Source organism: Bidens hawaiensis, unplaced genomic scaffold (genome assembly GCF_021521415.1).
Source record: "Bidens hawaiensis isolate Kalapana, Puna unplaced genomic scaffold, B.hawaiensis_p1.1 tig00005162_1, whole genome shotgun sequence".
Taxonomy (NCBI): Eukaryota; Viridiplantae; Streptophyta; class Magnoliopsida; order Asterales; family Asteraceae; genus Bidens; species Bidens hawaiensis.
The window spans coordinates 572,414-599,616 of record NW_027491330.1 but is presented as its reverse complement, the minus strand read 5'-3'; the positions used below and the strand labels follow the sequence as shown (position 1 = coordinate 599,616).

Below are 27,203 nucleotides of genomic sequence, written 5' to 3'. Positions count from 1 at the left end.
TAACGATTTGGTCTCACAGTTTGGACTAATTATGTCTCTATAAAAATGCATAAAATATAAAATGAAAAGGTTGTCCAAAATGCATATATTATGTTGTTCAAAATAATAAGATATCATAAATGACGAAATTTGGGAACAAAAACTGATAACACTTTAAGTTGTAGATGCCAATCCATAAATAGATTAACTAAGTTCATGAAAAAGAATAAAAAAGTTGAGGAAACTTGGAAACAACTTCTTAGAAACTTAGTGTTGGATGAGATTGAAAAACCATTTACGCTTCTGTTGAAAACAAAACCCGTATAGAATTTAGCCTGCAAACTATACTTCCAAATTACTGAACTTAGCCCAGGTTATAAGATACAGATAATTAAATATATATAACAAATATCATATATGAAAACAAGTACGTGTTATCATGAAATTTTCAGGCCCTGTCCGGTTTTATACGGCCAGTTTTCGGTATGAACCGTAAACCAAACCGTTCGTTACGGTTTGAAAACTTTGAATCCAACCGTGAAACCGAATCGATGACCGCTCTTAGTGGTTTCACGGTTTGAAACCGAATCGATGACGCTCTCACGTGTCTTTGTGTTCGACATCCGGACTTCCATTAGACTCTGATGACAACTTGTTTGAATGTCTAAAACTCAAAAACGAACTCACAATCGTTAAAATACTCAAAACCGACAACCGAAGGATAAAAGATGGAACCATAAGCTTTTCCTCCTTGGTTTCTCCTCTAGAGCAGGTGTGGTGGCTAGAAAGATGATTAAAAATCGTTCATAGGGTTTAGGGCTTTTAAATATATCATTAAACACCTCCTTCCTAATATAAAATAGGTTAAAACAAGCCCACTAGGCCCACTGGATAACAAAATAGACGTGGTAGCTGATTCTTGAACATTCTTGGCAGCCTTGGGACATGTTGGAATCTACGACATGCTTCTTGAATGGTATGACCTGGTTGCGTAACTCGAACATGACATTTTCTGACGTTTTTTCGACTTTCTGCTCGTTTATCTTTGTTTTTGCGTACCGGCTTCATCCGAGCTCCGTTTTAGCTTATTCTTTTTTCATTTGACTCGTTTTCTCGCTCTCTTCAACATGGGACCTATCAATCTATCTTATCTATAATATATATAAATGAAAACATAAAAATCCTACGTGTCGTGATGTGGTCGCTCCCCTTTTTTTTGGAGTCACCAGATTTGCTTGATTTTTAAATGGAGGTTTCTCATGCATTTGACCCGAATTCATGGGTATGGGTATTATCAAATCCATATATTTCTTAAACGGGTTATAACATCTCACTGAATTAAAAATCAATCTGACCAAATATTTGATATAAAAATCCTATAAAGTAGGGATACTAAATTAATATATGATTTATTAAAAAAAGATATATATATTATTTATAATTATAAAATCAATTTTATAGTAAAAAAAATAAACGGGCCTTGGGTCTCATCAAACCCATATAACTTTTAAACCGGGTTATAACATCTCATTTATTTGTGAAACAATTTATCATCAAACCATAAATATATTATTAACTTTCATACAATAAAAAATTAAAAATTCAAAAAATATATAAATATTAGAAACAAATAATATAAAACAACCCCCGTAATACGGGGGATAAAAACTAGTATATATATAAACGAAAACTCCCTGAATTCTCTCAAGCCACCAGATTGTTTTATTCTTAAATGAAGGCTTCTCATGCAGTTGACCCGAATTCATGGGTATGGGTATCACCAAATTCAGATAGTCCTTAAACGGGTTATAACATCTCATATTATATTAAAAATTAATCTTATCAAATATTGGATATGAAAATCTTATAAAATAGAGATATAATAAAAATTAATATCTATTTAAAAAAAGATATTATTCATAATTACGAAACTATTTTATGGTAAAAATAAGTAAATAAATAAGCGGGTCATGGATCTCATTAAACCCATATACGTATTTAAACTTAAAAACAACTTTCCTATGCACGTAATGTACTCTTTGTTTTCGCTTTTTATGCACTGTGTAATGTACTACTCTTCACTTTTGCTTTTTATGTTGTAGCCCTCTCCAACTTAAAAACAACTTTCCTATGCATGAGTTTTCATACGCAATCGTACTATACTAGTCAAAGTCACAAGACTAAACACTGCCCCTACATGCTTTGCATCAATTTTCAAGAACGGGCCTTTGTCATATTTGATCAAAAGTCAAAATTTCTTTTCATTTTGTATTGTGAATAAAATTAATTTGATTTTACTCAAAAAGCCTAATTTATTTACTCATTTAATGAGTTTTTTCCAAAAAGGTGTCGGTGAAATAAATAAAATGGTGTTTTTTAAAATAAATTTATCAAAATAGTATTGTTGACAAATCTTTTATTTCTCACTTTCAGTCTTATTGTTAAACCAAGATGGACCCATTTCATTTATCTTTTTCCCTTTTTAAAGTCCATCAATACGTAGTTACATTGTGATGAATAATACAAAAAACTATCTTACACGTGTTTGCATTAAATGTCAATAATAAATATACAACATACACAAAAATTATAACCTACACTTGTTCTAAAAATAAGAAAACATATAGCTTACATACGAAAAACATATGGCATACGCATGTGCAGGGTATGTGTATCTTTGTGTAGTTTATATAATTGTTGATATCGAATTACATATGTAAATTATATGCTTTTTGTATGTTGTACATTTTTATTGCTCAAAACAAGTGTAGGTTATATAACTTTGTGTAGGTTGTATATTTATTGTTTACATTTAATGTACACATTTGTATGATATTTTTTTATTATTATTTATGACAATAATTTTTATATGCATACTAATAGAAAAAAATATATTTTATGTTTTGATATTTAGTGTTAAAAAATACGTTGATGTATGCTAATATATTGAGTGAAAATTATTTTTTTAATATAAAGAAATAGTATTATATGAATAAATTGTATCTATGTTGAATACAATGAAGAATGTGTAAATAAAAAATAAAATTAAAGTAGTGTTTTTATCTTTTTAATTATTATAGTTAAATTATTTAAATATATTAATTAGATAGAGATTTATTATGGTTATATTAATTGTATTATCTTTTTTGTTTACTTTTAAGTATTTAAAACATAAAACAAAACTAGTGGTTCATATTTATTTCTCATATTTCTTGCAATAATATCATTTCTCTTTTGAACTTAAACGTATATATATATATATAGGGGTGGAATCAAGAGAGAACTCCTTTTAAGTAGAGAACTATAGAACTCAATTAAAACAATTGATTTTACATGATCAATGGTGAAAAAATAAGGGAAAAAGGAAATAGAAAAACATATGGGTTTTTAATGAGAGGGGGGTATAGTAGGAATGAATCTAAATATGAACCGTCATTATCTTTTTCCTCACTCCATCCCCTGTATCTTTCACCAGATCTAGGGCTTCTCCATAACCAATCTAGGGCTTCTCCATAGACGCTATTCTGATCGTCCATATTGGCCAAATCAGTTGCAGAATCGAGAACACACCAGAAGAACTATTACAGGTAGACGATTGTAATCTTCAATTACATACAACATCTCATTGATTAGGCATGCTAAACACCCAATCAAGCAAGAACAGAGGTTGTCACATATATTATTGTGAGCCTAATCACATATTATTCCTTAAAATCGTGCGCATGTGAAAGACATCTTCCTGGCCGGATCTAATTTAAATGAACTTGTTCTGTAGTATTCGATTGCCGATTTAAAGGTGTTATCATAATTTTGGACTTTTGAATGGGTTAGGTAGCTGCTATGATTGATAGTTTGTTGAGTTTGATTGTTAATTTGTTGAATTTGATATTAATATGTTGAATTTGATTATCAATATGTTGAATTTGATTATTATTTGTTGAGTTTGATCTCTAGGTTATTTTAATATGCGAAATTGATTTTAAAATAACTGAATTTGATATTAGTATGGTGAATTTTACATTAATATGTTTGATTGTTAATTTGTTGAATGTGATATATTTGTTTGAAAGGATATTGATGTGATATTAATGTGATGGATTTGTTATTTTGCTGATACTAATTTGCTGAATTTGAATACTAATTTATCAAATTATGAGGCTAACTTATTCGAATAGTGCACATATGTAATACTCATATTGCATATGTGAATAAACATAATCGTATGTTTATTTCAACGTTGTGCATATACATTAAGATATGAAGACATGAGGGTTATAACAATTGACCAAAAAGTGAAACAGGGGAGATTATTGGTAAACGAAGTCGAGGTCAGTTAAAGTATCCACGATAAATTCTTGATGGCATGGTCTAGATAAGATATTAAATAATACTCATATATTATTGTGTATGCAGGGTTATAACAATTAACCAAAAAGTGAAACAAGGGAGATTATTAGAAAACGAAGTCGAGGCCGGTTAAAGTATCCACGATAAAGTCTTGATGGTATGGTTTAGATAAGATATTAAATAATATGCATATATTATTGTGATGCATATATACACTCATATTAATGACATTACATGTTGTATTACATATATGCAGTATGTTTATTTATTGTGTGTTATATTATATATATGCATTGATTAGCTATTATGTTGTATTAAATATATATGGCACTAACTGTGACATGCATATGCAATCAATTGTATTGCATATATGTAGTATGTTTATCTATTGTTTGTTGTATTACATATATGTAGTGTTTAGCTATTACATGCATTATGTTATACTACATATATGCAGCTTCTAACTTTTATATGTGTGTGTAGTTTGTTGTATTACATATATGTGTAGTATAATTGCATTACGTGTAGGAAACATAGTTTGTCACAAGTCAATTTTGGAAACAGTAAAAATTAATGTTTTTTGTTTATTTTTTTTCACGGAATCACATTGTTTGAGAGTACTTAAAAAACAGTGGTAATCCAAAGACAGAAAATATGCAATGAGCAAGACCGACACATGTGAAGCTAGATTAGGAAGCAAGAAGCAATTCACAAAATTGTGGTGTTTGTTATGAGGCATGTGAGGAGTTTCAAAGCTAAGGATATGAAGAATGAATTGTTTAAAGCTTCTTAAAATGTTCTATGCCACAAGTATTACACTTTCAGATGCCAATATATTAAAGAAACAAGTGTGGAAGATGCAATAAAGAACGACAATAAAAGATCTAACAATAGGATTGATTAAAAGTTTTTTTTTAATAGTTTAATTATATCAAATAATTGGTTTTGTATTGTTTGTATATATTGATGGGCCTGATGGGTTTAGAAACATGACAGTTGTATCAGAAAATCATACGGGTTTGCATATAGATTGTTAAAAACGGATATGTCAAGACAGTACAAATTTGAATTTGAATATGAATATTATGGTATATTTATGTGGCGGTGTTAGTCGATGTATGAAAATTTTAGCCAGGTGTTACGGTAAAAAAAATATGTATTTATGTGCATAGACGCATGTAATACAATTGTAAGAAAAACGTATAATATGGAGTACACGTATAGAATGTTTAAAACATAGGTAAGACACATTACCATGTGTAAACACAGACATATATGGTTGGATTAAAAATGTATAAGGGGTACACATATACAATGTTTTTAAACTAACAATTAATAAAACAACACACACATTTAATACAAAACTCCAACCATCAAATTGGTGAATGAGATATCTTATATGCATCTTTCTCCTTAAAATAAATATAGTTATTTTTTATTATTACAAACAGGTAATACTAATAGTATTACATATATGCAATACTAAATATTAAATGCATATGTGCTTATATAATAGATATACACACTCATTGCATATATATATTATAAGCATACATGGTTTATTGTATTGTATGCAGTTCTTGTATATGAAATGCATTTATGGTCTGTTGTATTATATGTATGCAACACTTGTTTATTATGTGCATATATAATATGTTGTATTACATATATGCATCAGTTAACTATTACGTATATGCAACACTAATCTGTTACCTATATATACAGAGTATGTTGAATTACATATATGTAACACTTATATATTTCATGCATATGAAGTCTATTGTGTTACATATATGCAGCACTTGTCTGTTACACAATATGTAATTTGTTGTATTTACATCTATAAAGTAGTTGCCAGTAACTGTAAGGCCCCGTTACCGGTAGCCCTACTTGGCGTTGGATTTACTCATAAACGCAGTTCTAAATATCAGAGTTAATTAAAACATTCGTGGAACATTAACACATTCATAAATCATTGCATATAAATCCATAACTTGTCTTAAAATAAACATTCTGTCTTTCAAAATATCATAACATTAAACATAACGTCCAGTCTTCAGATGCCAGACTCTTATTCTTCTGCCATGTGTCCTCATCAAGCGAGCTGCCTCAGCCTATTAGCTTGCGTGCATACTAAAAGTCAGCTACGCTGAGTGAGTTCTAGTTAATCACATAACTTACTTTACATACACATATACGTACCCGTAGGTACGCATTACATACTTAACCTGTCCATCAACCTTTCATACACATACACATACATAACTAACCTTACGCTATAACATCCTCGGATATTCTTAGGGTCCGGTACCCTTCATCCTCGGATATTATTAGGGTCCGGTTCCCTTCATCCTCGGATATTATTAGGGTCCGGTGCCCTTCATCCTCGGATATTATTAGGGTCCGGTACACTTCATCCTCGGATATTATTAGGGTCCGGTACCCTTTCTTCCATACCTTTTTAACATACCTTTCTATATACATACTCGTAAGTTTCATACATACATCATCCATTCTTCATCATACAACATACATATAACATCATACCATTTCCTGACAATACATGCAATTCCGAAGATCGTTCATGTACCGACAAGAAACCATTCATACATTCACATAATACATACAAGGCATACACTTATCACTTAGGATAAATGTATTAACAATCACATCGAGAATGCACACAGCCCCGAAAACATAACAAGGAATGGGGCTAGAAACTCACCTGAAGTCGGTTACGTTCTCCGTTAATAGTTATTCCTTTCTTATTTTTGGCACGACTGACTGTATAACAATTACACGTATCAATTATCTATCACTACTTATGTCGCATTTCTATCGTTATATAACCCACAACGAACGGGGGTCCGGGGGCAGCGCCCCTGGCAGCGGGGTCTAGGGGCGGCAGCCCCTAGTAGGGTCCAAGGGGCAGAGCCCCTGGCTGGGATCGAGCTGACAGGTCAGCTTGGAAAAATTTTATTTCCATTAACTGTTGTATCACATTTTCCATTACGATTTTGGATTATTATTTAATTCGCTATCTCAAAGTTCAAGGGCTGATTTGTAATTAATTCATTCTTTTCTAAGTCAATGGACCATTCTGTCATTTAAGTAAACTTCTAGTTCGCTACTGGTTCTTTAACGAATTGGTTTATCTTAGCGAACTGGTCATTTTGGCGAACTGAACCCTTTAACGAACTGGTTATTAGGCGAACTGGACCTTATAGCGAACTGGTCCTTTGACGAATCGGTTCACGTAGCGAATCGGTCCATTTAATTCGTTATCTTTTCTAGCGAACTGGCTATAGCGAATCACTTAACGAATTAATTCTGGTTCGTTAGTTTCTCCTTAGCGAATCGTTATAACGAATCACCTTTGATTCGTTAATCCTTATGCGCGAACTAGGGTTAGGTAAGGAATGTCAGAACATTCCCTGACATTCTCTGTTATCTCGTACCAGCCGCCTTTCCGGCGCCGCCGCCGGAAAAACGCGGCTTCGCCGAAAAAACGAGATTCGGCTCGTTTTTCCACCGTATTCACCGTTTTCATCCCGTTCGATCCAGATCTGAGCTAGGTTGAACCCTAAGCTCATCTTAGGTTAGGTTTATACCTGAATCTCGAAACTTAACGATTTAACGGTGTCGGATCGTCGTTTCGTGACTATATCTATCGGTTTAAGTTAACAAAACATCATACTAGTATTACCTCGGGTCGGTTCTCGGTTTCCTTCTTGATTTCGGCTAAAGAGAAGAGAAAAACTAGAGAGAGTTCTTAAGTGTGTGTTTTGGGTGGTGTATGGAATGTGTGTAGAATGAGGATTAATGGGCATTAATGACTTATATAATTATGGATCATGGGCTTAAGCCCATGGTCCTTCCTTCTTTCATTCAAGCCCAAGTCCATAGCACATATCCAATTAACCCAACACTAGCCCAACTCACATTCTATTATCTAAACCGATACGACCCAATATAAAATAGACGATATTTATTTTATTAATAAAACCGAAATTAGGATGTTACAGTAACATACATATGCAGTATGTTGTATTGCATATATGCAGCACTTATAATTGATTGGATTTGGGTGTGTTTGTTAAGAAGCATATGGAATGTTTCACGATATTGTGTTACCTACATGCATATATCAGATGCTAAATGCTGGACTGTGTTGTATTACATATATGCACTTATGCGATATACATAATAATATTAATATTGTAGAACCCCAAAGCACAATTGGTTCATAATCCTTCAAATTTTCTCATCAAAACATCCAATTGATTAACGAAATTGATATACACATACTCAGAATCATTAACCGACTCTCAATCAACCTTCAATTTCATCAATATAACTCTAATTTTGACGTTTTCTGCCCAATTTTGACCGATGACGAACTCAAGTTCTTAGATCTGAAAATTTGCTGACTAAAACTCGAAATTAAGCATTCAATTGTTCCATAACATCTCGAAATCATTACTATATCATCAATCTCTCATCAACTCAAACGAATATCAGACCTTAGTGATCAATTTATGAAGACGTAATGAACACAGTCGTTGGGGAAGCTGTGGATTATTGATATTTAGAATGCATTTTTTACAAAAATAACCCTCTACTTATGTGTTCTCTAGTTCTCTCCCTAATAAGGAGTTCTCTCTTGATCCTTCCCCTATATATATATATATATATATATATATATATATATATATTGATAGCAGCTTATTTTTGGAGAAAAGCAGATGTTTTATAAATAATAACTTGTTAAAATATGTTTTCTTGTTTAGCGGCAAAAGAAAACTTGTTCTAAAAATATTTAATTTTACAACAACAAAAAAAACTCATGATATGATTTACAAATTATAAAATACGCCTTTGTTTCCTTCTTTCCGAAATAGCTTTTACGTTTTTATCAATTTTAAAAAATATTTAAATGTTTTCTTTCGTTTTCTTTTCAAAATACGTTTTGTCAAAAAATAGGTTAATTTAGTTCTTAAATGAAATGTCTTATAATAAAATTTAAAAAAACAAGTAAATCCAATTTGGAAAAACTTCTTTTGAATAATATAAAACAAAATATTAATAATGAATGTTTACTTAACTAAAAAATGTATGCTCCAAAATAATAGAAACATTAGACAATGCCATTTCTACATGTGTTTTTTTTAAATTGGTTTTTGTTATTAGTAAGAGTACACGTTTTATGCCTTTTTTTTAAAATATACACATTTGATTTAAAACACATATGTTTCAATTCAGAAGTTTATTTAAAAAACCAAGTTTTAAAACTAATAAACAAAAAGATTTAATTTTGTGGAAAATAATTTAGTTTTTATAGAAACAATTCTATATATTTTTAGATTTTAATGACAAAAACGACTATGATATAAAAAAGAACAAAGGAGAAAACTTATAAACTTATAACTGTATGCAAAAATTATTTTATCTAGGATTTAATTTACATTATTTTTCTTCTTTAATGAATAGGAGAGAGTGATAAACATAACATTTGTCCATTTTGGTTTTACTTAATGATATTATGAGTGAGAAATAATAAATCTGTCAAGAACATCATTTTGGTAAATAAATTTCAAAAGGACATTATTCTAGTAAATATTTATTTCACCAACACCCTTTTGAGAAAAAAAACTCCTCATTTGATCGATTAATCGAAGTTCACAAGTGTGGACATATAGGTAATCAAGTCAGCGATGAGAACCGAATTTTCAACATGGATTTTTAAAAGTAGTTAATTAAGGAAATTTAAGACGAGGAATTGCCAATATCCTTGCTTAGGAGACTCGGGGTGGTGCGTGATCGCGTGATGGCCATCAAGTGTTGGAAACCAAGAAATTGTACCGTTGGGAGGTTTTTGATCGGGGGGAGGGGGATTTAATAAAAAAAAATAAACAATATAAATAAATAACCTTTTCAATCCAACTCAAAACCAAATTCAACTTAAAACACTTTCAATCTTCCACTTCATTATAAAAAAAAATATGGAATTTCAGAACAACTTGGTTCCCTTAGACACCGATAGCTCTTCGTCTTCGGACGATGACATTGTCGAATGGTTACCCTTGTTATACAACGAACTTGAGGCCCGAGTCGTCCAAAAAAAAATGGTGGATCGTGATCGTATACATGCCCACGAAGTGCTAATGAACGACTATTTTGTGGATTAAATCAGCATTTGAGGCTTTTCTTTTTGGCTTCAAATTCAAATATCTTTTTTTGGCTTTATTTAATTATTTTTGTTTTTTGAATGTCAATTAATAGTAGGTGGCTAAACAAATTAAATAAATTTTATCAGAGTGGAAACCAAATAGTAAAACTTTAACCAAATGTTTACCACCTGTAAGGCCCCGTTACCGGTAGCCCTACTTTCGTGTTGGATTTACTCATAAACGCAGTTCTAAATATCAGAGTTAATTAAAACATTCGCGGAATATAAAAGCTTTCATAAAACATTTCATAACAAAACATGTCTTGTCTTAAAACATCATTTTGTCTTTCAAAATAAACAAACATTAGACTTAAACGTCTTGAGTCTTCGGATGCCAGCCTCTTATTCAGTGCCACGTGTCTCCTCAAGCGAGCTGCCTCATCCTACTCACCTGCGTGCATACTAAAAGTCAGCTACGCTGAGTGAGGTCTAGTTAATCATACACTATACAATACACATAAACTTATATTCTTTTATTCATACTTTCATACTTTCTTTTGTATTAACTTACTTTCATATCTTACGTTATAAAGAGCATTACGCCCTACATTCCTCGAGTATTATTAGGGCTCGGTACCCTCCTTCCTCGAGTATTATTAGGGCTCGGTACCCTCCTTCCTCGAGTATTATTAGGGCTCGGTACCCTCTTTCCTCTAGTATTATTAGGGCTCGGTACCCTCTTTCCTCGAATATTAGTAGGGTTCGGTTCCCTAGTTCTCGAATATTAGTAGGGTTCGATTCCCTCTTCGTTACCATACAACCATACATCATACCTCGAGTATTATTAGGGCTCGGTACCTTCTTCGTAACCATACAGCCATCATTTCCGTCTTTTATTAACTTTATCACATTCATACACATAAGCATACATATCATACTTACCTTATACTTAGCGTTACAACCTGACAGTACGTGCAATATCCGAAGATCGTTCACGTACCATCAAGCAATCATTCATACATATCACATTATTCACATAAGGCATACACTTATCTCTTAGGATAAGCGTATTAACAAACATATCGAGTATGCACACAGCCCCGAAAACATAACACATAAATGGGGCTAGAAACTCACCTGAACACGGTTACGTTCACCGTTAATCGTAATCCCTTTCTTCAGTTGTGCACGGCTGACTGTATAACAATTATACGTATCAATTAACTATCACTACTCATATCATCTTTCTAGTCTTAACTACTACCCACAACGAACGGGGGTCCGGGGGCAGCGCCCCTGGCAGCGGGGTCTAGGGGCGGCAGCCCCTAGCAGGGTCCAAGGGGGCAGAGCCCCTGGCTGGGGTCGAGCTGCCAGGTCAGCTTGGAAAAATTTTATTTCCATTAACTGTCTTAACACATTTTTCATTAGGTTTTTAATTTATTTTCTAATCGAACTTGACTTTAGGCGAAGTTAAACCTTAGGCGAACTTAGCTTTAGGCGAAGTTAAACCTTAGGCGAACTTAAGCTTTGAAGGCGAAGTTAAGCTTTGAAGGCGAAGTTAAGCTTTTGCAGGCGAAGTTGCCCAGTTCAGCTACGGGTTTGGTTTTTATCAAGCATTTTGGCGATTTTAATACCCTTGTTATGGTTCGACATCACCCACTAACGTTCCCTAACCATTTTCGGTCGTATATATATCCCGTATATACTATAAAGCTTGGATCTTTAAGTAAAAACGTTCAATACTACGTAAACTTTAAAGTTCAAGAACATACCTTTAGCGCTCGTTCGATCTTGGTTAGCTTGTTTATGCACTCTAGATCTCGTGTAATAAGATCTAATACCAACTAGCGTTTACTCCCTCTCGGGTCTTGCTCGTTTATGGTGTGTGTGTGTTTGGAGTGTGTAGAGATTATGATGGAAATGAAATGAGGGTTTAGGGTTTTAGTTTGGTTTAGGGGATATTTATATCCCTTAAAGCCCATGGACCTAAGGCCCATTCTCATTTAACCCATCTCAATTAATCTAAGTCCATGATCCGTTCTTTACTCGATATTAATTAATTAATAACGCGAAATCACTAAACGTAACTTTCTTTATTCAACATTATAAATTTTAGGATATTACACCACCTATATCTTGTACACTAGCATGATTCTTGTATGAGAACAAATCCGACAAAACCATGCTGCCACAGTGGAGAGAGAAAAAGGATACAGAGATTCGATTGACATGGATAATGGCCCTGCACAACCACTTTGCCGGTGCCGACAAGAAACAAGAAACATTTTTTTGCATATTGACTTTCTATATTGGTTCTTCATTTTAAATTTTTTGATGATTACAAATTTTGAGTTATCACATATTCAGTATTCACTCAGTACCTTTTCAGACTTTTACGTTAAATAATAATCCCTCGTTTAAAAATTACTAGTTTTTATTTCCTTCAAATTAGAGGGTGTTTGGCCTGGCTTATATTTTTATGTTTATATTTTTTTTTGTAACTTACAGCTTATTTTCTTTCATTCGATAAGTCATTATTAAGTGTTTGGATTAACTTATATTCTACAGGTTGATAAGCTCTTTTTAATTGTTTGTGTTAGCTTTTTTTATTTAGCTTATGTTAGTAAAATGATCAAAAGGGGCATGGTTACATATTATCACATATCTTATATTGTATATGTATCTACTTTGTTTTTATGAGTTATACCATCATTTTTGGATAAATTTACATCAAGGAAGACGTAAAACTAGGCCAAACGAAGAGAACAATTTGAAGATTAAAACAAAGAGAAACCGCAATAAGTAAAAAACGAAGAGAACAAATTACCTCAGTATATGAAAATAGGTTCGTGTTACTCCACTTCAAGCAAATTTTTTGAATGCTTGATAAATGGTAGATGGGTGTTTGATAAATAGGATTTTTTAAGGTAAGAGTTAATGGTTTGAGAAATGGTAGATTGATGGTAAGTAGGGATGAGCAAAATATGTACTGGTACCGGTACCGAGCCGGTACCAGTACCGAAATCGGTACCAAAGTTTTAAGTTTCGATAACGGTACCACGAATTCGCGATTTTCGGGACCGGGACTGGTCGGTACCGGTACGGTCCCGATCTCTTCCCTATTGGTAAGAGTTGATCTTCCACCAACGTATTAATCAGTATCTACCAACTTCGACCAACTTGTCTCTTTTATGAAATTATACCATTTGCCTCACTAATTATCCACCATTTGTCTCTTATTAATTATGCATCTTGATAAATTGTTAAATTCATCATTCTTTAATTTGTCATCATTAATCCACCATCATTTGAGGGTAAACAAGTAATTTACACCTTTATACAAATAAACTTCTTCAAAAAAACTAAAAATCATCTTCAAATAAGCTTCTTCACATTAGCCTATATAAGCTAATAAGCATAAGTTTTAAAAGATAAACAAAACACCAAATTAAGCTTATTTTGTAAAAAAAGTTAAAAAAGCTAGGCCAAACACCCCCTTACTTGTATAAGTTACTAAATTTCTAGAGCTTTTTTTTATCAATATAGGATGGGAGGGAAATGTATTTATTAAAATGAGTTATTTGAAAAATATTTATCAAAATTGATATTTTTTTCTAAAACATTTTTATCTCACTCTAAATCTTATTAAATAATTTATAATAAAAGTTTTTAAAAGTTATTGTCTTTTGGTTATATTTTGATTTTGTTGTTTTCTTAAGTCCACACTCGTTGATTTTTTTTTTACTTTTTATTTTAATTATGTTTTAAATATACAGATGCTTAAAATTTGATTTGGAGGTAAATAAAAACGCAGCATCTCTATCTTATGCTAACGGATAGCATGCTTTTTTCAGTATCATCAAGGTATAGGAAAAAGAAAGAAAGAAAAACAAAGAAGAAAGAAAGAAAAGTCATTATAAATTAAAAAGGAACACGAATAGTAAAAAAGTTGTATTTGGTATCGTAAGCTATACGAGAGTTGGTATTATACTAGTACAGTGTGTATCAGACGCGCTACAACTTTCGACCAAACAACATTGGTAGTTGTATTGGTTTTTATCAAAATGGGTACCGCATTCGTTTTTACATTTTTCACAACGATGTATAACTTGTTTTTTTTCGCATACTAGTTTAAATTTTGCTGAGACGAAAGCATATTCAAAGTAATTTTTTTTTAATATAGTAAGCTCTATGAGTGCGGTGTCGTACAACTATCGTTGACGAACCAGACGATTTCAACCGATTAACACTGTTACCGTTATCGATATTAAGTAGAAATAAAATTAGCACCCGTTAATAGCAAAAAATAAAGGTAACAATAAAATTCAAAAACAATAAAACAAAACTTCTTTTTAGATCGGTTTTGTTATGTAATAAAAATCTAATGTTAAACAAATTCTGAATATGACTTTTAATAAACGACATGTAAAGAAAAAGTAAGTTTTATTATTTTCTAATACGTTTTCTTTTATATCTTACTTATATAGGAAAATCATAATTTTTTTTGAACGGCCAACTAAGTAACGCCGGGTACTCCGTACGCGGCTCCCATTGGCTAAAGGTAGCCCGAGCCGGCCACTAGTTCGGACAGACGGAGCCCTAGCGGTCCACCTGTTGAGGAATTCACCGGATAAAATAGGAAAATTATAATAGAAATTATTTCTTACACAAGAAGACTAGGAGTGAGAATTTGTAATTTTAAATAAAAGAAAATTCCCAAAATAATCTAAAAGAAGAGAGAGAAAAAAAATCTTAAATATGTCCATATTCCTAAACTAACCCATCAAATAAGGAGACACTTTGATAAAATAAACAACGAGATTTTTAAACCAATCAAATTTTGACAAGTGGAACGCATCTGACAAAACCAACAAGATTTTTAAAAATCTCGTGATTTCCGACCGTATTTTTAACTTAAATCACTTTTTAAAAAACAGTATCTTAAGACGGTTTTTTAATATTTGTTGTCTGGTCAGTTCATATTTTATTTTTCCTAACTTCATCTTCTTCATCTTCATCTTCAACTTTCTACAACTTTCATCTTCAATGATAATAATAATAATCGTCGGAAAACCAAACAGAAACCCATCCGTCGATTCCAGATCATGTACCGACGACATCTCCACAATCTCATTGTCCTTCGCGGCTCGCATTTGCACCAACACATCCTCAAGCAACGTCTACGGCACACGGAACAACACCGCCTCCACTCCGTCAACGCCGTCGACACCTTTCTTCATCCTCTGCGCTAGGGTTTCAACGTGGCCGTACATCGAGTAGAACACAATCAGTATCTTAAGCTTCGTTATTGTACACACAACTGGAACCTCGTCCTCTCTCGTTTGAGATTCAACGACAGCATTGGTAGGGGAGCCGATGGCCACCGGAGCCTTGCTGGAGTCAACCGCCGGCGGCCGTTTCTTGCTAGGGACGCAGCCACCGCCTTTGCCTATCGGAAGTCAAAGTTTGTTAGAATAAAAAGTCAACGTTAGGGTTTTAGTTTTATGGCACTGGAGCCATTATTATTATTATTATTATTATTATTATTGAAGATGAAAGTTGTAGAAAGTTGAAGATGAGGTTAGGAAAAATAAAATATGAACTGACCAGACAACATACATTAAAAAACCGTCTTGATAGATTGTTTTTTAAAAAGTGATTTAAGTTAAAAATACAGTCAGAAACCACGAGATTTTTAAAAATCCCGTCGGTTTTGTCAGATGCTTTCCACTTGTCAAAGTTTGACTGGTTTAAAAATCTCGTCGTTTATTCTACCAAAGTGTCTACTTAGTACATATTTGATAGGTTAGTTTGGGAATGTGAACATAATTAAGATCTTTTTTTTTTCTCTCTCTCTTCTTTTGGGTTAATTTGAGAATTTTCCCTTTAAATAAATACCCATTTTAATAAATAGCTTTTAAATAGTTTATTTTAGTTTTTTTTTGAACGACCAATTTTTATTAGAAACAAATAAAAAAGAACTAGACTAGCAAGATACTAGTCAAAAAACGACACACCAAAGTGCATATACGCCTTATTACACTACATACTCAAAAGCTAAACGAATATCAGGTTCCCTAGAGGCGATGAAACAGTATGATATTTGTTAGTTTTAAATTTTCCTTAATAAAAATTCTTATAAAGAAAATTGGGAAAATTCTTAAAATATCCTTTTTTAAGAGAGATTTTAAAAATGTCTATTAAAAACTTAAAATTCATATTCGTCCATTTACTAACATGCCATCGTCTCTACGTTAAGAGTTTGAGACGACATGTTTATTAACTCGTCGTCTCCCACCATGTTAGCTCAAAGCCGTCGTCTAACAGTCATGTTAGCTCAAAACTCGTTGCAGCGCCGCCATGTTAGCTCAAAACTCGTCGTCTCATCGTGATGTTAGCTCAAAACTCGTTCGTCGCCGCCATGTTAGCTCAAAACTCGTCGTCTCCCCGCCATGTTTACTAAAACCTTGTCGTCGCCTTCCCCCTTTGGCGTCTCCTCAAAGGTGCCCCTCTGCGGTGTGTGGGGGCATCGACGCCCCCAATAATGCCCCCCAATGGCGCCCATAGCATCAAGTCTAAAAATGAGTTTTTTTACCAAAATGGGTTGGGAGGAAAAAGTATTTACCAAAATGAGTGATTTTAAAAATATTTACCAAAATAGGTTTTTTACAAATTTACTTTTATCACTCCTAATCTTATTGGTTAATAATATTTTCTATTAACATATTCTATTTCAAAACCATGAACAAAAAAACTAAATGAAAATTAAAACTTAATTTTTCTTTATAAAAACTTTACCTTTTTAAAAATATTAAATTTCTGAAATTTTAACATTGTGTTCTTGTGTGTTTAAACACCATCGTTTTTCTTATTCAAATGACGCCAGATAAAAATTACACATTCATTGTAAAACTAAAAAACATAAATCGTCATATATATTTTTTTCATTTACTAGATAAATAACTATTTAGCTTTTTACAAGATTTGATTATTTTCATCTTTTTTATTTTAAAGAAATAGAAGTTGATATTAAAAATGTTAAAATAACAAAAAGAAAAAAGGGAACATAGGTATACAAGTTTGAAATACCGGAAAAAAACATATCAAACAAAATAATGGATTGATTAACAATAAAAATAATGGATTGATTAATGGATTGATTAACAATAACAAAACAACAAGAAATAAAATAGATTAATAAAGTTGCATAACGGAGTCATTGAAAGAAAACAAATTAAAAAAGCAAAGTACTCATAATTAGAGATAAAAATCAAATAATAAAAGTGTTTAAAAATTAAAAATGACAAATAAAACTGCAAACACAAACATAAAAAGTTGATTAAAAAAAAGGCACAGGGAGTTGTTTAAAAAATGAAAAAACATATAAGATTAGGAGTGATAAAAGTAATTAAAAAAAACTTATTTTAGTAAATACTTTTCAATCTACCAATTTTGGTAAATATTTTTTACTCCTCACCCATTTGGTAAAAACTCGTCTAGAAAGTAAATGGTAAAAGAAATAAAATTTGGTAACTTTTAACTCAAATTTTGTAATCATCATCAAAAAGATTAAAATGAAGAAGAAATAAAAAGTCAATATACAGTAGTGTTTTCTGTTTCTTGCAGGCACTGGCAAAGCAGCTGTGCCGCCGATTCATCCCTGTCGATATCAAATTTGTTTTTCTCGCAAGGCTAGACTAGGGTACAAGATAGGTGGTAAACATTTTCACCTTTGACCCCTAGATTTTTGTTAACTTTTCTTTTAGTTCCTAATCTACTAAAGTTTGTTTGGACACATATTATTTAATTAGAGTGAAGCTGAAGCCTAATGATTATGGTCATATACTTAAATGGCGTTCAACAAACAAATTTATTAAAATAAAGTCAAAAAAGAAAATTGAATTTGAAGCCTCATAAAACCTTCAAACAATGGTTTAAAAGAAAATTTGTGTTTCTACACCGTTAATCTTACAATGTTTTATTTACATGACGCTATTTATTTATAAATGGAAGATGATTATGCATGAAGTTAGGTTTTTTGACAAGTAATAAACTGATAAAATCTTGCACTCTTATGTGGAATTTTAGATAAATTAGTAAATTTTTAATCAAAACTACGTATTTTTGCTAGGTTTAGTGTCGTCTGAGATCCCACACAAAGCTCGACCGACGTCTAGGGAGCGGTCTCGGTTAAGGCCCGAAATATTTTTAATCTTTATTGTTGTTCTTTAATCTTTATTGTCGGCATCTTCAAAAAATTATAACAAGTCTTTTCTACGTTGTTCTTGTAATCTTTATTGTCAGCGTCTTCAAAAATCATCACAACGAAAATAGAAACACATTATATAAATATACGTGTCTTTGTGTATTTTAAAAACACTTTTCTCATAGTTTTCTCATTAGACTATGTGTAGTATAACTCTACACATGTGAGCATTTTGCGCCATGTGTCCCTCAGTCAGCTTTTCCAAATCTTGCAAAAAGACGATTATTAAGTACGTAGTAACTTTGATCAACATATTATAAAGGAAATATAACGTAAAAACCATTATTAAGTCATGTTTCTTTTCTCCCGCTCTCATAAAATGCTAACTAGGTTCATATATATACATGCTAACCCAATATTAGTGAATAACAAATATAATAAACCCTAATTACCCCTTAAATAAATTAGGTTACTTGGCCCGGGCCTCCACAACTTTGGAATTATTAACATTTACGTCTTTATTTTTAATTCCTGTGTTGAATATCTATATGTTTGTTAAAGATGTTACATGTGATTAATCAGATATAATTAGCAAATTAGTCAACGTTAACATATGGTTTACTATAATGCTATACCTCTATATATGAAAATAGAATGGATGGCTGGAAACATCTAACCAGCCAGATGAACATTGTGTTTAAAAATGCTTTTTAACATTATCCATATGCACCCATGTAACCATGTCATACTCATACACGTATTCCATCTAATAAATAAAAAACATTATTGTGTCACGTGACACTTAACTAGATCATCAAATTAAGAAGTCACCACTTGGCATTTTACTTGACTACCTAGATTCACCTAGCACCTAATTGAGGTTTCCGAAATAATAATTTAATTTAAGATTAAGAACCTAATAAATAGATAACAAATAAAATTAGCAATTTAACATTTTTTTAAAATTACATTATCGCTATCAATTTCATTTATGTAATTGATATCAACAAATAGGCATGAAATATTATAAGATAGTGATTTAGCATGCAAGAAACATAAGAGAGTGATTCAACATGCGATAAATATAAGATCGTGATTCAACAATAGATATGCCTAAGTTAAGTTTTTCATTTTATGTCTTTGACACCACCACCATAATAACATCAGTAGCCATGTTGACATGTACCATTTAAGATAATTTGATATGCATTAAAGAAATAATGAATTTACTTCCCTGGTATATTTAGCAGAAATTGTTTTTTGTTTATTTAATACTCGCTCCGTCCCATTACAAGTGTTATCGTTTGAAAAACACAAAGTTTAAGAAAATTTAATGATTGCATTTTTTTTATTAACAAATGACTTAATGCCATTGACATATATAAAAAGACAAAATTTAAGAAAGTTTGAATGCTTGCATTTTTAATTGTAAATATTAAAATTAATTAATAAAGTTTGAAAGTGTACACTTGTAATGAGACGAACAAAAATAAAAATGTGGACACTTTCAAATGAATGGAGGGAGTATATAATAAATATATTTTATAACGTTGTTCTTTAAACTTTATTGTCAGCACCTTCAAAAACTATAACAATAAAAGTATAAACTTATTATATATATTTTTTTAATAACAAATGGTTTTGAATAAACTAAAAACACATTATCTCATTATATCAAGGGTTTTAAAAGTAAATTTCTTGCAAAGTTAACTTTGAGCCTAAACTAACTATTCGAAAACATAAAAATGTTAGAAAATTCACCTCTTTTCAAGGCTCTTGTAGAGAAACTAGAACACCCTTTCAATACTATTGAAAAGCTGGGAGTATTTGATAACCTAAAATGCCATAGTTCCTTCAAACCCAACTCCCTTCCGAACATTATTGTTTTGGACGAGACGTCTACCGGACCCACTGTTATCAAGGGTCTGGTAGGTGTGAGTCTGCCGTCCGGATTTGATTTTCCATTGGTTTTGAAGTTTCAAACCGGTGATAATCAAAAGGTTTTGTTTCGATTCGATTTGAAGTTTGGGGCTGCTGCTGGTGTTGAGATGGAAGTTTCTGAAACTGAATTCAAAACTAAGATTGAAGCTTGTATGAAAGAGTTATCAAAAGATCATCCGATACCTGATATTGAGGTCACATTGACCGTTATTCAACCAAAAGCGTTCGATATCACACTTGTCTTTCTACCGCAGATCCGCAAACGATCTAGCGTTGAAGAAGACACAAAGCAGCGTCAGCGTTTTGAAGGTAACCATAAATACTTGTTTTACTAAATTTGTTTCTAATTAGTAAATAATTTAAATTTGTTTTTAAAATAGTAAATAAACAATAAATTAAAGGTTCTTTAAATTTATGTTTAAACCAACCTTGATTTAACTTTTATTTTTATTTTCAGTTAAAAGTATAATAAATTTGTTGACATTTTTTTTGTCTTTTAATTAGTAAATAAGCGACAAATAAATTGATGGTTCTTTAAATTTATGTTTAAACCCACCTTGTGTAATTAATGTAATTATAACAGTTTGTTTTTAAGTTAATTATTTTTTTTTTTAATTTCAGTTAAAAGATAATAAATATATTAACTGTTTGTTTTCCTATTATTTATAAACCTAGCTTGTTCAGTTTGTTAATATAAATTGTTCTTAAATTTAAAGAAATTCAGTAAATAATATATTGTTTTTTTTTAAATTTATTTATAAACTCAGATTATGTAATCCTGTAGGCTATGCGGAGAGATACACAAGAGTCTTTGGGGGTGTGTTTTTAAATGTCTTGAAGTGTTCTAATGACGGCTTTTATGATTCTATATCAAGAAACCTGCTTCTCAATCTCGAATATGACGGAAAACGAGTGCTGACCGTTTTCACACAGCTTGATTCATCTTCTGATGCTGTAATTTCTTATATTACCTCACCCAAATTCAGCCCCAAAAACCCATTTGGGTTTTTTTTGGTTAAGGATGATGATAATAAAGATGATGAAATGAAAGATGGTTCCAAAAAACGTCGGTCTGCATTGTTATCTAAATTTTCGGCTGACAAGGTTGGTTTTGGTTCAATATCCAAAAACCTTGTGCTTGCAATGCTATCCATTCTCTTTCACCCTAGCTCGCTTGTCGTTTTAAAAATTGAATCCGATTTGCGAGAGTCAATGGAGGAGCTTGATGGTTATAAGAAGTTTGATTCTGTTGGTGAAGCTATGCCTACGATAGCAACTGTGTTTGAGAAGGCATTAGGCAATTTGAGAGGCCTTTATGAGACCGATGAGTATGGGAGATATAGAGATGAAACATCGATGCATGTAGCCTTTCTTGAAGGTGTTTAAGAGAAGTATGAAAGAAATGCAAGTTAACAAGTCTCAACCGTTTTTGTATAATGAACTTGAGCTCTTGCTTAACAGGGCTGTGCCAAAGCCAACATCTTTTGTTCCATCACTTATATTGAAGTCACTTGTTGAAGACCAATTTTGTTATGCCCACAATGTCATCCAAGCTTCAGTTTCTCGTGTGATGAACTATATTGAGCAGGTTTTCAGTAGATTGCTTACTGACAACTCAAAACAATATGCTCACATTCATCATTATCTAAAAACCCTTGGGTATTTTTGGATTAAAGAATTGGAAAAGAAGTTCAAAGACAAGTTACAGAAGTTGTTTGACCTTGAAAACCGTTCCGTTTTTACATGCACTTTTGATTTTGATGAGAAAGTTAAAAAAGTTGATCTCAAGTTTGAGTTAGATAAGGACGATAAGATAACTAAGGCAAAACTAGGTGAGGAGGAGTTTAATGTGGATCATTTTGTAAGGTATTCCCGTGAAGAGTTGAATAAGGCATTGGAGCTTAAGCAAATCCTGCTCGCCTACTGGGATTGCATAATTGAAAGATGCGGGGATTATTGGGGGATGCACTTGCTGGATTCTCTTCGGGAGATGGCCTCAGTGGATGCCATGAGTGGGTTTAAAGCAAAACATATGTCCAATGGTGCCCAAGACAAGAGTGAGTTACCAACAAGCCCTAATTTTCTTGCTGATGAGACAAATCTGAATAATAGGGTTGAGTGTATCAAGAAGGCACTGGGGGAAATAATGAAGCTTCAGTTTGAGTTTCCAGTGTAGTCGTTTTGTTGTCTGTTGAGGTTTGTTGGTTTTATGTTGGTTTTATGTTGACTGTTGGTGTATGTTGGTTGGTTATGTTAGTTGTTTTAAGCTTTAGAAAAATGGTTATGTTAGTTGTTACTGGTGTCATTTGATTTCCCACTTTTTATATCTACATCCTAGTTTCTGTGGGCAACAATCATTTAAAAATGGGTTTTAATAAAGAAAGAATTACACCCCAGCTCAAAAACCTAAATTACATATATCACCTTCACAAGTAAAGTTTCATATTATAACCAAAATACCCTTGTTAATGTTATGAAATTGATTAGTAACTCTTCATTCTCCCTCTGTCCATTAAAGCCAGGTGATGCAAGGCCGACAACTTATATATAGGGCGGGAAGCCAACGATTCAAAACTAACCGGCAATCTAAACAAGCTGGGTGATTCCAATTAACATCGAACCATGTACGAGTTATTATGCTAAATTTGCTGTAGAAACCCTAAATTCGTTCCAAGTGAACTCTTAATGAAAAGCCAAACTATGCATATACCTATCAATTCAAGCACACATTGACTAGCTAGGCTTAAAAGCTAAAACTCATTTACTTTTAAAATTCGTTTAGTAAATGTATATTAACATGAAAAAAAACAATTAACATGTTAGATTTCATAATGAGTAACTCAAATATCATATCAGTAGTGTAAGTATGCTAGTGTTGAGTACATTAATTTTTTTTTCTTTAATTTTTTTTCTTATATTAATATCAAAATGCATGTGTTAGATTTCATAAAATCATATAGAGACGTTCTTATTTGGGTATCACATTTATCAACATGCAACTATTTATCAACATGCAAAATGTACCGTGAATGTCCTATTTAATTTTCCATGTGAATTTACATAGTGTTTACTTTAACATGTGTAATATATTTCAATAATGTGAATGCACTTAAATTTTTTAAAATATGAATGAAATGTATTCTCATTGTTATTCAACCGACGTTAACCCTTATTTAATATCGTTATGATCAACGATACTCATGTGTGTCGGTTGGTATCAGTTTAATTCGTTACCCAGTGTTTGAAACCTTACGTTTTATACAACCCAAAATCATATGGAACAAAAGTTTGACAATAAGATTAATCATAAGTAATCATGTATAAGCGAAATAAAATCACAATAACACCTCAAAATCTCGCTGACTTTATATATTTTTAAAATCAATAGTCATCAGGCTTCAATAATCTTGGAGTCTTTTTTTTTTTTGTTTACAAAGGAGTTAGACAATATAAAAGCAAACGTCAAAGGCCTATACATAGTAAGAACTAAATTTAAGGCCTAACAGTGAGAAAGAATCAGGAGAAGATTATGGAGAAAATATTTGCTTTTAATATATATCACTTACACAACGAAGATTTTTAGACTCGTTTATAACTCCTTAAACCTTTTTGAATTTAAAGCATTGCAAATAACTTTTATGATTCAAATGAATCGTGTGTCTTCCATTGCATGTGAAAGAGGTATATATACACAAGTAATAACAAACTTCTAGCTAAGAAAGGAAATATAATAATTACAATCAACACAATATTATAATATTAAATATATGCAATCATGTGCATGATTAGCCGTTGACTAAGACACCAAGATCTAAGGATTTTACTCACTAAATCGTTATGTTAACCTTTACTTTTATTGCATTTGTCAACTACATTACTTATCACTTACCTCACTGCTAAAAAGCACACGATCTCACTTTGGTCTTTAGATCTAGTATATTATAAATATATAAAGAAACTATAGATTTGAAAGAGTGCATGTACTCCTATCTTAACATTGAATCCTTGATATTTAATCAACCAAGACATAATTTATAATATTTTAGTTTCATGTCACATATAATCAAGATGATGTGTGTCATTTATTGAATGCCAAACTTTTGTTTTGTCTATGGTAACCAAGTCTTCCTTAGCTTAGGCATTAGCTATTGTTTAGACCAGTAATGCGCCAACAATAAGTTGCTATTACAACACAACTTGGTCATGCGGTCACAATAAGTACTTTGTTAACACACCACCAAAGTGGTTATAAGTGACGACTAAGTGCTTCTCTATTTACTATCAAGATTAATGGGTGTCTATTTATTCTTAACTAACAAGAAAATTAGTTGGTAATATATATTCGGGCCGAATAGGAGTACCTGTGATTCAATACCACTAGCAAAGAACCAATATTAACATTCTCACTGAAGCTAATTACGGTATTCTTGATTTAAACTTAAGTAGCGAAAGTTTTCTCTAGTTCTAGTTAGCTTTGTTATGAAAGAAGGACGACACGTGTGTGAAATCAAAATAAGTTTTTCTATATTTAATCTAAAAAAGTTTTGTCAATAGCTACCTCACATTGTACATTGGCTACATCCATTACATCATGCATCAATTAAATTCATTTGAAGGTATATAATAAAAACATGATATTGATTTTTATTTAATATATGTTTTAAGGTATCCGACATGTTAATCAAGCATCTTATACCTTAGCTTAACAATTAAGATTTCCATATGTAAATATGACAATTTGGAAATCTAACAATTCATATTTTCGTTTAGTAGTGGTAATCGAATCACTTTTCGTATTATTCGAATCACATACATATTTATAATGTGAATTCAAATTCAAGCTAGCATTTGAAAACCAAATTAAAATATTTGAATTCAAATAGGTCGTATTATAAGAAAAATTAAATAAATATTAAAAAGCTATACCTGTTATGTTAATAGAGTAATTATTATTATTATTGTTGTTGTTGTTGTTGTTGTGTTAGCATAATTATTTGGTTTGTACGTTTCTCATATTAATTGTAGTTTGTATAAAATCATAACACATGAAATATAATACCTAGTTTATTTATATAGAAAACTATTTACTTAATCTTTATTTAGATATATTTGGCAGTTAATCCACAATCAAATAGTAAATGAATTCATATAATATAATGTAGGGCTTCATATATGGTTAAGAAGATTGATGAGTAGATTAATAGTTAAATAAGAAACATATAAATCTGTAAATTGCTAGTGTTAAAAATTGATAATTGACCTTACCTATGTTTATAAGTTTTAAATAAATAATATAGTGCTTCATATGTGGTTAAGAAGATTGATGAGTTGATTAATAGTTATAGAAGAAAAATATAAAGTTGTAAATTGCTAGTGATAAAAATTGACCTTACCTATATTTAGAAGATATGTGTTCTATATTTAAGAGAAAATAAAAAACCCAACCCTCATACCATTTTTTTTCTTCCGTAAGGGTGTCTTTTTTATATCTCAAAGCGGAAATGTTCAAATAGGTTATTCATCATGGACTACTTTCAAATAGGTTATCGCTTTATTTATGTTACGAACCTCGTTCGTTAATCAAATGGTCCTAAGAAAATAGACGGAAACCAGATTAAAAAATAGAGAGATAACAAGACTTAATTCATATTCTTCATTAATAACCATAACTAAACACTTACGAGTGTTTAAATAGCAAAACAAAAGATAAGTAACTAAAATAAAATAACTACCACCACTATACCACTAACAATAAACCTACTGCAACATGGAGGAAATAAAGGAAATAATAACAAATGCATTATCCCACGTTCTCTTTATGCTTGCATGGCATGTAGTATGATGTGGCACACATCATTCCCTTCCGCTTGAAGAAACCGTGTCCACATGGTTGAGAATCTGGTCACGATATGACAACTTCCCACAGTGGACGCCATTCGAGCCTTCCAATGGCGTTCGGAGCAGTCACAACGATGTGCCACGGTGGATGCCATTCGGGATATGCCACTACTCCTACCGATGCCTCGTTTCTCAACTGTGATTGAAAGTGAATCTCTCCAATGGCATCTACGGTTGGTGATGACCTCTCCTTGATTTCTTGAAAATACTGATTGACAATTTTGGTGTCAAAATCCTTACGTCCAAGATGGGAGATAAGAATCTTTTTTTCCATAACAATTGTAGCCTTATTCAAACAATTAGAAGTACTAATGGCAGCAAGTATGGGCTTGACCAAGTGTCGTGATGTTGATGCCTTGCAAACTGGAGGAAAAGAAGGGGTTGGTTTCAGTAAAGATAATGACGGTTTTGGGGCTGATTTTAGCATAGCAGTAGGTACCCATTTTGGTTCTGACGGACCGATTGAAGGAACTTGTTTCGGTGGTGGTGCAGTAGCAGAAACAGTTGGTGGAGGTGACGGGTTGTGGCGGTTTTCGATCGGAGCGTAGTGAACACGGTTTCAAATTGGTACTCGAGTCTCGCGAATGATTCATTCACCCATTGACGGAACTCGGTTTCGGATAGAGTTTGAGCAGCCATAGGTCTAGGGGGATCACGGCAGCT

General features: G+C 32.0%; 2 protein-coding genes across 2 annotated transcripts; both read left to right on the top strand.

The window, feature by feature from the left end:
- The first annotated feature begins 20,446 nt into the window (after positions 1-20,446).
- On the top strand, positions 20,447-22,028 carry LOC143629115 (uncharacterized). The gene is made up of 2 exons (XM_077098473.1): positions 20,447-20,951; positions 21,427-22,028. Exons 1-2 carry the CDS (start codon positions 20,447-20,449, stop codon positions 22,026-22,028), a joined length of 1,107 nt encoding a protein of 368 aa, XP_076954588.1.
- A 7-nt stretch (positions 22,029-22,035) lies between these two features.
- LOC143629114 (uncharacterized) lies at positions 22,036-22,818 on the top strand. The gene has a single exon (XM_077098472.1). The coding sequence runs from the start codon at positions 22,036-22,038 to the stop codon at positions 22,816-22,818; it is 783 nt and encodes a 260-aa protein (XP_076954587.1).
- The last annotated feature ends 4,385 nt before the right edge of the window (positions 22,819-27,203 follow it).

Excerpts from the sequence above, each read along its gene's own strand:
- LOC143629115 (XM_077098473.1), top strand. The coding sequence starts at position 20,447 with ATGTTAGAAAATTCACCTCTTTTCAAGGCTCTTGTAGAGAAACTAGAA. Across the intron at positions 20,952-21,426 it reads GCAGCGTCAGCGTTTTGAAG|GCTATGCGGAGAGATACACA; the intron begins GTAACCATAAAT and ends GTAATCCTGTAG.
- LOC143629114 (XM_077098472.1), top strand. The coding sequence starts at position 22,036 with ATGAAAGAAATGCAAGTTAACAAGTCTCAACCGTTTTTGTATAATGAA.